Here is a 13,312-nt window from a genome sequence, read left to right as displayed (position 1 = left end):
CCCTTGCCGAACTAGGCTGGAATTACTGGGCTCGATTGTTATGTCCCTTCTAAGCCTTTCCTAAGGACCAATCAGAATCCACCTCTCCTGTCACTTGCATTTGCTTCAAACGAAATGACGGCGCCCAGTCAGGAGGATCTGATCGATAATCAAGATCTATATTGTGATAAAACGGGTCTCACATCACGAAATGCATCGAATCATGTGAGCCACTTGATTAAAGACATGAAAAGATTGTCTGGTTGCTGGGAAATGACCGTTAGATGTTAGTCTAATTCAGAGTGCTGCTGTGTGCGTAAGTACATGTCTGAATAAACTGAATAAACAACATTGTCTCAATACATGTACAGTAAATCACATGGACAATTGAGTGAATATATGACAGTAATAAGTATAATTATCATTTGGTTAAAGGGCAAGTTCACATGGAAATGAACCATTTTTTCTTGTACTTTTTCCACATTAAAAGTGCTAACATAGAAGTGTCATAGACAAAAATATGAAAACATCATATTTAATTAACATATTTATTGCACTAAAACGATTTATATTTTTCACATTTACCAAGTGTTCTATTTCCATAACAAAAACACCATGGCTTATGTCCCTTGCAATATGACGTCATTGGTGCCAATTGATAAACATTATGACGTCATCATGCTTTGTTAGAGCCGCTTCACGTGGTGTAGGTACAGTTTTGTGATTCTAGCATCTCAGATGCCAGCCAGAATTGTGTTATGCTAAGTCACCACTGCGCCGGAGTGTGTCGTAGACCATGTTGTTTTACCGCAAACTGGTCCTTGATATCTTTTGCGTTGAGAATAGACAGGGACCCAGTTGAATTGGCACCAATTACGTCATAATCTAAGGGGGATAACTCAGGCCTATTTCGCTCGTAAAACGAAGGCCTCATAACGGCATATCACTTTCACACTATTGTGAGCTTCCTACTTTCACTGTGAAAAAAAATGAGTGTATATTTGCAAACACAGATACTAACTAATTCTAAAATTGTGTTTTGTTTAGAAAAAGAAAGAAAGTGATTTTTGCGCGTACACTTCCCCTTTAAGCTTTGGCAGAGGTATTGAAGATATACAGTTAAGCTTGTTTAAACTGAGATGATTTGAACAAGCAGATAGCGTGAAATATTTGTGAGCTGTCCTACAGTTTACAAGCAAACAAACATGTATAAGACATGGTCAATAAACAAAGAAAATAGACGCACCATGTTGTTTCCCAGACGTCCTTGCTTATAACACAGTTAAACTGAATGTATTCTTAGGTGTTATAATGTGATAGTAATACGTCCTTGCTTATAACACAGTTAAACTGAATGTATTCTTAGGTGTTATAATGTGATAGTAATATGTCCTTGCTTATAACACAGTTAAACTGCATGTATTCTTAGGTGATATAATGTGATAGTAATACGTCCTTGCTTATAACACAGTTAAACTGCATGTATTCTTAGGTGATATAATGTGATAGTAATACGTCCTTGCTTATAACACAGTTAAACTGCATGTATTCTTAGGTGATATAATGTGATAGTAATACATTTTTTTATCATCTCTTTCCACATGTAGATTGCTAGCTAAACCAATTCTAACCTAGAATTTCCACAGGCATGTAAAACTGCATGCAGTTAAAGCTATACAACATGTTGATTTAACTGTTAACATACGGCCCCAGATGTGACAATTTGAACACATGGTAACAACCTACCTGAGCTAGATTTGAAGCATATGCAATAGTGACAGACAAAACAAACTGTTCTGTGTGTCGCTTGGCAGGACCAATCTGATAATATCCTTCATCTTCATTCAGAGCTGGCTTGAGAGTATGTGGCTGCAACCCTTTTGCCAAGTCTGCCTCATCTTGAAACAAATATAGACTCATAATATACAGGTTCCAATAGACAGAATAAGTGACTAGGAGTTTAAGCCGAAACACTCTTCTGTTGTTTCCCTTCCTGTTAAACTATGTGCAGTGTTGTTCTGAGGGTAAGTTTGTATCACTATCATGAAAGACCATCAAAGAAGAAGAGAAAAAGAAATGGAAATGTATAATATTGTACTAACTTCATACCTCTACATGGAATCTATGAAGTAACAAGAGTATCACACAGTAAACTATCCACAAATGTCACTCAGAAAGAAAACATTTTCACCCCTCTTCAAATGAGTTTCATAATATTGCCTAAAATCAAAAAATAAAATTGAAATTTGAAAAATATTAAACTAAAACTTCACTAACATGTTTAGGTTTAAAACATAATACTAGAGGTTGAAAAATATGGTAATGCTGCGATATGATATGTATCCAAATACTATAGGTGCGATACATTTCGAATCCCAATACTATATGTGCGAAACGATTTGCATCCCAATGCAGTACTTTTGTTTCATAAGTTGATATTCTTTCTTTCTGCAGGCGAATCACAATCCTGAATCAAGACTTATGACATGAGAAACACTTCCAAACTTTAATGTTTTTATTACAAAGAAGTTGAGAGGACTTCTGCAAGCTGATCACTGATTTACAGTTTAATAACTAACTAACAATAATAACAAATGTGCTATTATTCATGTGTTTCTTCACTAGCATACTTCGTGATGCAATGTATCGTATGTAACGTGATACAGGGGTTGTAAATCAATGTATTGTATCATGGGCCGTGTATCGGGATAGATTACTGTATCGTCATATCGTGACACCACTACATAATACTATAATACAGTTACAGTCTACAAAGCAAAGCTTTCAGCACAACTGAATTGGTACACACCGATGGCTCGGACTGGACTGAGGCCTGGCAGTATCCCAGGTGATGGGTTTTTGTCATCATCTAAGTATAATGCTAGACGGATTTCTGGCTTTGATTTGTGGTACTTTGAGTGAAGAATCTGATGCCATTTGGCAACCTGAAAAGCAAGAGAATTTATCTTTTTCAATGATACATCTTTATAAATACTTTTTTTGTTTGTTTGTTTGTTGTTTAACGCCGCACTCAGCAATATTCCAGCTATATGACGGTGGTCTGAAAAATAATCAAGTATGGGCCAGACAATCCAGTGATTGACATCATGAGCATCGATCCACGCAATTGGAATCGATGACATGCATCAACCAAGTCAGTGAGTCTGACCACCCGATCCCGTTAGTCTCCTTTTTCGACAAGCATAGTCGCCTTTTACGGCAAGTATGGGTTGCTGAAGACCTATTCTACCCTGGAATCTTCACGGGTCATATATAAATACTTTTTTAATAAACACTAACAGTGAATGGTGTCAATAAATTCACAAAAAGAACTAGTGTTTCCAAATTAGAAGATTACAGTTCTGTTTCAAACACTTAAACATTTACAATGACTACACATTGTGTGTTGTCATAACAACAAAAAAGTGCCTATGTTTTTCACACATGTCATAAAGTGGGTGCAGCAGTTTGGTTGAGAGTGTGAACCTGTTTATTGGTTGTTGCAGCTCTCAGATCCAATATCACATAGCCTATGGCCTCTTTCAATGTACTTTGAACATCATAGGCAAAACACTGGATTTTGATGGATGTTCTCTGTAATCTGTGTTGCTGTAGTGCTTTCTTGTCAAGTTCCCATGCCAGCTCTTGTGTAAAATCTGGTGTTTCCACATGGTCTACTGGATCAGTAGCAAGCAACTCTCCATCAAAACGAGCTTCAGCAATAATCTTGTGACGAGCACGTTTGGGGAATTTTCGACCTGAAATTATTAGAATCCAATAATTATTCAACAGTACTAAAATATCAAAATATTAAGGGGTGATCATAAGAAATAAATTAGTTCAAATTATCAATAAACATGATAAATTTTGTCAAACATTATAACAAATCAAAGGTTAATTTGTAAACAAACGAATTTCAAGATCTCATTCCTGACCTCATTCCTGACCTCATTCTTTACATATTGTACAAATTCATCAAAATGAAAACATTTAAATAATCACTGATTTCATGATGCCTGGGTTAGATGATCAAACCCAACAAATGCATTGACTAATTGTAAAAAACACTATCACAAAGTGATGCCAGACTATTAAATAATATTGTGTTCCTTGTCTCCCAGAGTGGTAATATTACTGCATCTGTATTGAACAATCCAGTTTTCTGTAATTTATTATCCCAAAAGATCAAGCACATGATAAAAACTGCAAAGATTTGATAATCAAGTGATTGTGTTGGGGGAAAATGCACGTGACCACTATTCCAGTCTTATCACAGTAGGGGGCACCAGAAATGGACTTCATACCCATGTGGGGAATGGAAGCCCTGTCTCCGGCATGACAAGCCAAAGCTTCAAAAACCACTGGACTATCCAAAAAATAATCAAGTTTTCATGGGAATAACAAAACCTAGTTTGGGGCAAGTAAGACACACTATTTTTACCATGAATGATCTTCAGTTTTTAATGTAAGAAAATTACACCCCATGTAATTACACTTCAAAAGAAGCCAGTGAGTATGTTAATCATTATTCTATCTCACATTCCCTGAAACTACTATTTTCCATTCCCCACATCCCTTCCCATGCTTCCTGTAATGATATAGCCCAATATGAAGCAAGTTGATGTTACCGTATTCGACGTAATAAGCACCCAGGGCGCTCTCAAAATTAGAAACAGGGGGCTCTTATTAGAATATTATTTTGGTCGAAAAAACAGAGTTAAAAGATAAATTTCCTGGTTTATGCTGAGTGTCTGAACTGTTTATATACGACAGATATATTTTTCGAGAATTCAATAGCCCATAATTAAGGGTGCATATATCACACGAGGGCATATTATACAAGAATAAATAAGTCTTGTATACATTGATCAATCGGAAGGGATGCTAATTGGGATTGTTCACTTGTCATAATTATATTAGCAAATATTGCCTTGGGCGCTTATTAGAGCGGGGCGCTTATTACGTCGAATACGGTAGCCCAATATGAAGCAAGTCTAGATTTCCTGAAACTACCATCTCACTGGGTCTCTTTTTCAATGTAAAGTATTGCTTGTTTCTATCAAAATGATATATTTTCAGAGACAGAGTGTTAGTCTACTGGTAAGCCAGGAAAAGTTAAATTGTGACCTGACAATTAACCACGTATAACTCTGTATGATGTCCACCATTGGTGCATACCATTGCGAAGAAAGTGTTAGTGGGTGGTCCGTGACAGGAGTATGATGTCCTGTCTCGGCCAACGAGTTCTAGTGGTGGGTTCAATAACATGTAATAGTATGTGCTGATGTGGAAACAGTGATAGCAAATTTGCATAGATAACAACGATTGAGAAGTATCATGACAATGAAGGGAATTCATTTGTTGTAAAATTGGAATCCTATTTTTATCCCAGAGAGCAATAATGCATTGGGTCATGTTCATCGATCGATTATGAAGGTTGAGACCTTCACATAGAGATAGCTGACTCAATGATATTCTCCTCAGTGAACCCCATGTGATTGTTTATGGGGTTTCAGCATACTGTAAACATAATAAAGCTAGTTGGATTTATACTGAGATAACTGGATAATCATAGCACTGGTCTTCAAATTCTGATGTGTTTTTTTATTCTAATCCACTCGGCAGACCAAGTTTGACAATGATGCTGACCATTTTTCTTTCAGCTGCTATTTTCTGTTGCCAGTCGCCATCTTCAACACATCAGACATGCTTACGACAATCAGAACATTCCTTGGCACCGAGTTTTGCTTGGCAACAAAATTCTTTACATTAGCCCAAATCAACTCTATTTTAAGTCCCATATGTTTTCAATATACACGTAATTTTTTTCTAGACCCTCATAATTCAAATAATTTTTTATCATGTCATAAATACAGTCTAGAGTTGGCAATTGTTTTTGCACTACATACGAATAATGTACAAATTGGTGAACAGCGCACTGGTTGAAATCGTCAAGTTGGGATTTTATAACTTGACGATTTTGCAATTCTCCTGGGCTAATGAAACTACTCTCGCCTTGTGAGTGATACCTTCTGCTCTGATTTGCTTTGGCGTAGATACAGACTGCGAACTTTTAATAATGTTTGAGATTTATTTGTACATTCTTTCTCAATGTCATTTATGGCATTATAAGCCAGTTCTCGAGTCTGAGAATGTATGATCTGGCCATGCTTGCCTAGCTTCAAAATGTTAATTTGTTTGTAATTGACTTTTATAAAACAACTTTTAGGACATTCTTGCATCATATTGACCCACCGACCTCTTAATCATGTTAATACACTTTTGAGCAACATGTGTGTCCATGAGAACATTGTCAAATTCATTGTCATGACCTGAACATGCACAACATGCGTACACCCTCTCTCTCTACCTGTAACAAACTAAATATGTTTGCCCAAATTCTGTGGACTGCCAACATGTCTCAAACTCATTTTGTGAGTTGGTTCAACTGATCCTGGATTACCAGTAGTTAAATGTTAAGACATCCCGTCAGATGCATCAAACTCAGACCATTCCTGGCAAACCCTTATTATATTCATCCTTGTAGTAATCTGGATTTGTCAAATTCCTGGTTGTCTCGAACATGAGTTGTGGTCCCAAGAATTTAAAAGTAACAGGCCTCAAAGTTTATTTTTTTAACTAGCAGCCATATGGCTACCAGTATTTTTTTCCAGGTAGCCTGTGGTAAAATCTACAAGACAGTAAAACCATATCCTGATGAGTCATACAAATTCTTACAAAAAGAAACTGAGCACAAGTTACAATTTGTGTCATGCATTATGTTCTTTCTTAGTATAGTACAAATTCAAGCACTTTTTTTTACTCCCGTCCAGATCATCCAGGATGCGAACTGACATTCTTAGAGTGAGGCACCTTATCGCCAGCACAAAAAAGTCAGCAACATAACCACATCAGCCACTGAGCCGTGTCAATTTACACTTTCCAGTGGGTTAAACAAAGTTTGTGATCTAGATCATCTATTGTCGGACTTCCATTTTTGTGGACAGTCTTGGTAACTGAGTGTGTTAGATCGCTGATTTTGTGTACTTGCGATTAGGTGAAGCACGCACCCAACGAGGAAAACCTTTCAGTGTTTTTATTCTTTATTGTAATGACCTCATACCGTTTTGACATCTTCAGTGGCCTTTTTAACTTTACTTTTTGCAGCCTTTTTGACCTGCTTCCAAAAAATTCCAAAAAATAGGTTACATTTACTTACAATTTGGAATTTGGCTATAACCAAACAAAATTCTAAGACTGCAATGTAGTGCACATTTATCTTAATGCAGTCTCTTTATATCAGCTATTATGAAAGCACAGAAAAGTAATTAACTTGCACAAAACATGCAAATGATCAATTGACTAATAATAAGAGATATTGTTCATTACGTCTACATTTATATCTAAAAAGAGTTTTCTGCGATTTCAAGGAAACCGCTGTATCAAAAACGAGATCAGACCTGCAAATATGACAGGTGCTTTACTTTTCAAGTTTTCATGGTAAACTTGCAACATTATATATACAGGAATAACAAATTAACATAGCCATACCTTCCAAAACAGAAATAACAACAAGATAACGCTCCTTTCCCGTCATTTCAGGCAAAATTATGTGGCTAAACTTGCAAAAACATGATCCGATCAGCAGAGTCAAATTTCGAAAACATCCGCCATGCTTGTTGACACGGAAGTGACGTCAGCTGTTAATCAGCTGACAAATTTGACCTATCATTATGCCATTTAAATTACTGAAACCATTTGACGATTGAGTTCAAAATATATCAAATCACAGAATCTTTAAGACTCGTTGTTATTATCTGGATCGCACATATATACGTTTATTTGTTCGTTGTCAGCAAATAGACAGTTCCGCACTTGGTAACGGGGAATCCCTTAGTGCGCACGCAGCCGGATGAATCATTAACATCTTCCTGTTAATATCCATCCGATGCAAAAAAGTAAACCCCCAATAATTAAGGTGAAAAACTTTTCAAGATATAATCAGTAGCAGGTCAAGACCCCAATCAAACCTCCTGGGAAAACACATATGGAATTCATGTCATAAATGTACCTGCCCTTCAACAATTTGCGGTCGCGGATGAATTTGACAGAATCGAATGTTATAGTTCCCCTGTATAGACGGCCTTTGAGACAGGAAAACAAGATATCTGACGGAGGAATATATTAATTTGTTGATCTAATTATTCATATTCGTTGAAATGAACGAAAGGAATGGGATCTTTTGTTTATCCGGTACCTAGCAGAAATGTTTGATTTTTCAAGGAGCCCCAAAGAAGAACCAGGAAGGGGCATTAGATGGGGCTTGGCAGCCCTGGTCGACTAGATCGCCTATTTGAGATCAATCTCAGATTTTATTTCAGTTGGATACCTACCTCCTAGTTAATTTTTAGAGTGGCTCTCTACATAAAAATCCCCATGAGTACACCAAAAAGAGAGTACGAAAAAAGTGACGAACAAACACGACGGAAATCTAGTGCCAGAAGCATGCACAGTTCAAACCGGCAAAGTGCTTCTAGCAACTCGGGTGTGCTCATGGTTGGGCCAAATTTTCGAGTTGGAAAAAAGATTGGATGTGGAAACTTCGGTGAACTGCGTCTAGGCAAGTATTTAGTACTTACTCATATAAGATCTGAAGTGACCAGACTCTAAGGTATTTTATGTGTGAATGTGTACTTGTGACCTTAATGAAAAATAAACAATGACGCTGTGAGTGCCAATACATACTGATGTTTGGGTAGTTTTTCCTTGTGTCACAAGCTTTGTATGATTCATCCTGTGATGTCATATTTAAGTTGCTTAACATTTGTTTTTCAGGTAAGAATCTGTACAACAACGAGCATGTGGCAATCAAATTGGTAAGTATGATAACAACCAGTGATATATAGATAAGTGATCAATGAAATGTGACTGGATGACAGTATTGACACTTATTTTGCTTGTGTTTTGAAGTTTTTACAAACAGTGAACATATACTTCAAGACACGTGAAGTATGAGATGTTTATACTGGGGCTAAGTTAATTTACTCTCAGTGTTTTACAGGTAATACCAATTTGACTAGGCCTTGTTGTGATACATTACTGTGCTATTCTACCATCAAAGGCATACTGATCCTATGGTGTCGGGTATAGCAAACCACAGTGATATGTTTGTCTCAACAAAACTGGTAGATGAATTAATATTCTGTTAAAGTCTACAATCATCATGTTCACTAAGTGTACAATCCCCTCCACGGAATAGAGTTACAAGGACGCAAGTGCAAGTGAAATTGCTGTCATTTATGGAAAAACATTCATGAAGTTCTTTTAAACCTCACAAATCTCACAATATGAAAATGAATCTAATGTAGGAATTGGAATGATTCCTTGAGTCTTCATCATTGTTCTTTCAAATCACCATATTCTTTTCACTATGCAATTTTTTTTAAGAAACTTCATGTACCATGTATCAATGACAGCAAAATCTGAAAGCACATGTGTCCTTGTAATTCCTGAAGGGGTGTCTTTTGAGACAGTGATATCTCAATGTATGAGGCTTGCTCACCTGGCTTGAATGAGGATGCTCGGGACATATGCAGTGTTCACTAGGAATTTTCTGACATGGGCCCTTTATCTGATAATTTGAACTGTTCCAGAGCTATGCCCATACAGCACAATGGTAAAATGCCCTGTTGTATTTAAAATGTGGGCCTTTTTCAAATTTAGGGGCTAAAAGCACAAGGCCCCGTTCTAAACTTACACCTGCATTATGCAGCAGGGCTTTATCTAGACCTCCTCAGGGGCCAGTATTTGGCCTTAAGCCTGCAACAAATCACCAATAACAAACTTGAAAAAATCTCAAAAGCCTATGTTTGTACAATATACTTCTTATTGTGAAAGCTGTTATTATGGATTTGATTAAAGGTGTCATGAAGATACTGCAGGTGTTCCAAAACACTCAATATTTTCGTTTCTTCATACACAGGAGCCTATGAAATCTCGGGCACCACAGCTGCATTTGGAGTACAGATTCTATAAACAACTTGGACAAGCAGGTAAGAAATAAAAGCTCATTGTTTGAATTGAATGTCCAGCGTTAGAAATTGGCGCTAGTCCTGTAGTCCTTACCAAACTGCCCAATAGTAAAGGTATCCTAAGGACTAGTAGAAATTGGTCCATTTAAAGGGTTTTGCTATATGTAATCATTATAAGGACTAGTGGACAAAAACTGTTAGTTTCTAACCCTGTACATGTCAGTTCAAATGTCCTTAGTTTTAGCTCTTGGATTCCTTAAACATAAATCATTAGAAACTCTGGCTTGTGTGAAATCGCTTGTTGTTCTTTCAAGCATGTTCTCCTGATGGCCTGTTATACTCTTGAATGTCCACAGGGGATGCAGTCATGTTAGTCAGTGCATGTATACATGTTTATAGTTATCAGTTATTGCAATGATATACAATCTGTGACTGTTGCCACTACTGCACTAGTCCGAAGCCAGGGTCTAGTAAAATTCTGTTCAGTCTTGTAAGCTCACCTAATTATCTGATTATACCTGATTATAGTCCTTATCATAACAAAACAAATTCTACTGAAAATGATACTAAGAGCCATATTCGAGTCAGTAGTCTCATGAGATTTTGGCATAGACAGACACAAACACACACAGAGCTTTTTGATGGATTTTTGTATATTTTAATTGGTGTTTTTACGATTGAACATTAGTTATATCAGTATATTGGTATTTACATGTAATATGAAGTGATTGATGTGCAGGGAATGGATAAAGAAAAGGTATTCCAAACTTGTAAAAAAATATTTTACTGTAGTTTAAGATTCATGAAAGGAAAGTACACATATTAGAGGTGCAAAGTTTGGAGTTCTCTCCACCAGTAGAGAACAGATGAGCCAGAGCTAGGTAGCAAGTTTGTGACAGAACTTTCCTGTTTGTGTAACAGTGGGCTTTGTCTTGTGTGACAAAACTTTTTGTAGCATTGTGTTTTGTTACGCTTTTCAGAAACGGAACAGGTTTTGGCAGGCTTGTTACTACACTAGGTTTAACATCTTGGATCATTTGGAATCTTACAATTTTATATTATCGATCCATATAAGTGATGTTTGTTTTCTCTGAATGCAAACTGCTGCATTTATGAGTGGGCATTGTTTTATGCACAGTCATCAATTTAAGGCCCACCTATATATTTGAATAAAAAAAGGGGGTTGTCGGAATTAGTGGGAGCAATGTCATGTGTATAGCTACCAAGTGCAAAGGAATAGTTTCAAATGGGATATAAATGCAGTAACCATGGTAACTATCGTCATAACAGCAATTCACATTTGAATAGCCACTCTCAATCTCATTAAAATCAGACCTTAGTTCTTGCTGCCGCTAAACAAAGATCTGAGGACAATCCCATTATGGGTCACGTCAGACCGACCTTGCACGAACTTTGACCGACCAGTAGAATGACCAATCAGAAGGCAGCTTTCTCGTGCTTTACGGCACTAATTTCAAATTGGCGACTACGCTTCGAAACATATTTTGACAAATTCTCGATTACAAATTTGAAACCTAAACAAACACAAAACATTCTGGCAATGACTGAAAGATGGTCTAGATTGTATGAATTCAGTCGTTAAACCTGTAACTATTGTTCGGAATACCCTGTGTTAAAGTTTTCAAGGTTGTATGATTAGAAATCACTTTCCAACTGTCACTTTCATGATCTGGTAAGCGACGCTCTCATTGGTTGGATAAAAGGTCATTCTGACGTGACCCCTCATGGGATGCCTTCAGATCTTTGTTTAGTGGTAATGAGAACTAAGGTCTGATTTTAATGAGATTGAGCCACTCTGGAACCAAACACATTCGGTCATATCCGTCCACATTTCGGCCACCTACAACACTCACTGTCGTCACACCACGCGGAACATGGCTGACAGTGGAGAAGAGAAAGGGGATGTGTTTCAATCAATGCTACTTTCAGAGAATGTTATTCTTATCAAGAATGTTTTGCGCATTGAACGTGGTAGACTGGGCAAAATAACAGACATCTTCAGCATGTTCGGAGATCAAAACCCATTGCTCATTTATTTGTGATAACTGATACAAGAAAAAGCACATCTCCCACTTTAGATAACAAATTCTGATACACATGGATACTGGTTGCTCAGTGCCATGGATTTTATGCTTTAATGTCAAGACTTCGATTTAGACTAACCAAAAGAAATTCACTTGTCACTTATTTGTTTATCATCGCCATTTCTATCACACTGTTTTTCCTTACTACAATAGGCTTAGATGGACACAGCCAAAGTTATTCACTACCTTTGACAGTTTCCCATAGCAGCTGTGCACGTGCTCTACTGACCGCTGTCAAATCCGATATTGTTTCTTTATGTTTGCATAGTAATGCTTTCGGTTCCAATGCAGAAGCTGTGCTACCGACGCTTTTTATTCAAATAGATATGAGGGCCTGAATACTGCAGCATCCTGTAATTTGTGTGTGTCATGTAAACCTTTGGTGTATGATGGCACACATTCTGACAAGTCACACACTTCGTAAAAAGTACACACCTGATCTTGCCATGGAAACTAATTAGTTTAACTAATGGCTACTTCAGTCATAAGGATCAGATCATTTGGACGTGCTGCTATCCCCACTAGTACTAGTAGATGGTACTGTGGATATTTCCTCTATTAGACACCGGACCTCGAGTACACATCAGCCTCTAATTGATGTCAGGTCATGCGTACTGTCTAAAAACTAGAAGACAAGCCTCAATTAGATGCAATGTCTCTAATACAGTGATGTGTTGGTGATCATGGTCATTTTCTGCAAATGTACCCATTGTGTTACTGTTGAATTAAGGATTTGGTAAAGTAAAGATATGCCTGCATTTAACACTAAATAGAATGCACACCAACCTCTACATAGATCCTGGGTCAAAGGCTTGTGCAAGATTAATAGACTCCCGGGTGCATAAAAGAGCTACAGCTACCATACAGGCCTCATTTTCAAGGATGATAAACATCTTAAAATCTCTCCACTCACCTCAGATAATAATAATAATAAAGTTATGATGTCTTAATTTGTTACAGTTTATGCATGTGCATGTCAACAGGTTTTTCAATGTGAAGTACAAAATCGTTTACTTGGTTACATGAAGTAGCTACCTTGTGGCTAAAGTCAGATTATTACAGTCTGTAGTAGCCATGCGGTGCCCCAAGCTGATCAACAACATTCAAAGATGATGTAGTCACCATTTAAGCTGTTATCATGTAACTGGAATATTTGCTGAGTACTGCATTAAGCAAAAAAAATGTGTGATCTGAGGT

General features: G+C 37.1%; 2 protein-coding genes across 5 annotated transcripts in view; one reads left to right on the top strand and one right to left on the bottom strand.

Annotated features, from left to right (window-relative positions):
• LOC139460818 (centrosomal protein of 120 kDa-like) overlaps positions 1-7,655 on the bottom strand; it is a 32,783-nt gene extending 25,128 nt beyond the window's left edge. The window contains exons 1-4 of the mRNA XM_071242330.1: positions 7,531-7,655; positions 3,466-3,737; positions 2,789-2,924; positions 1,726-1,877 (exon numbers count right to left, since the gene is read on the bottom strand). Coding sequence (XP_071098431.1) covers positions 1,726-1,877; positions 2,789-2,924; positions 3,466-3,737; positions 7,531-7,576 — 606 coding nt within the window. The 5' untranslated portion in view covers positions 7,577-7,655. The remainder of the gene's footprint in view (positions 1-1,725; positions 1,878-2,788; positions 2,925-3,465; positions 3,738-7,530) is intronic.
• Positions 7,656-8,115: 460 nt separating this feature from the next.
• LOC139460522 (casein kinase I) overlaps positions 8,116-13,312 on the top strand; it is a 51,803-nt gene continuing 46,606 nt past the window's right edge. For all 4 annotated transcript variants that reach the window (XM_071242162.1, XM_071242224.1, XM_071242023.1 and 1 more), the window contains exons 1-3: positions 8,116-8,599; positions 8,815-8,855; positions 9,962-10,031. In XM_071242162.1, the coding sequence (XP_071098263.1) occupies positions 8,416-8,599; positions 8,815-8,855; positions 9,962-10,031 (295 nt within the window). In that variant the 5' untranslated portion in view covers positions 8,116-8,415. The remainder of the gene's footprint in view (positions 8,600-8,814; positions 8,856-9,961; positions 10,032-13,312) is intronic.

Source organism: Haliotis cracherodii, unplaced genomic scaffold (genome assembly GCF_022045235.1).
Source record: "Haliotis cracherodii isolate W230 unplaced genomic scaffold, xgHalCrac1.p SCAF_1, whole genome shotgun sequence".
In the NCBI taxonomy this organism is placed as follows: domain Eukaryota; kingdom Metazoa; phylum Mollusca; class Gastropoda; order Lepetellida; family Haliotidae; genus Haliotis; species Haliotis cracherodii.
The sequence above is the reverse complement of the archived record's forward strand: the minus strand, read 5'-3'. Positions and strand labels throughout refer to the sequence as shown.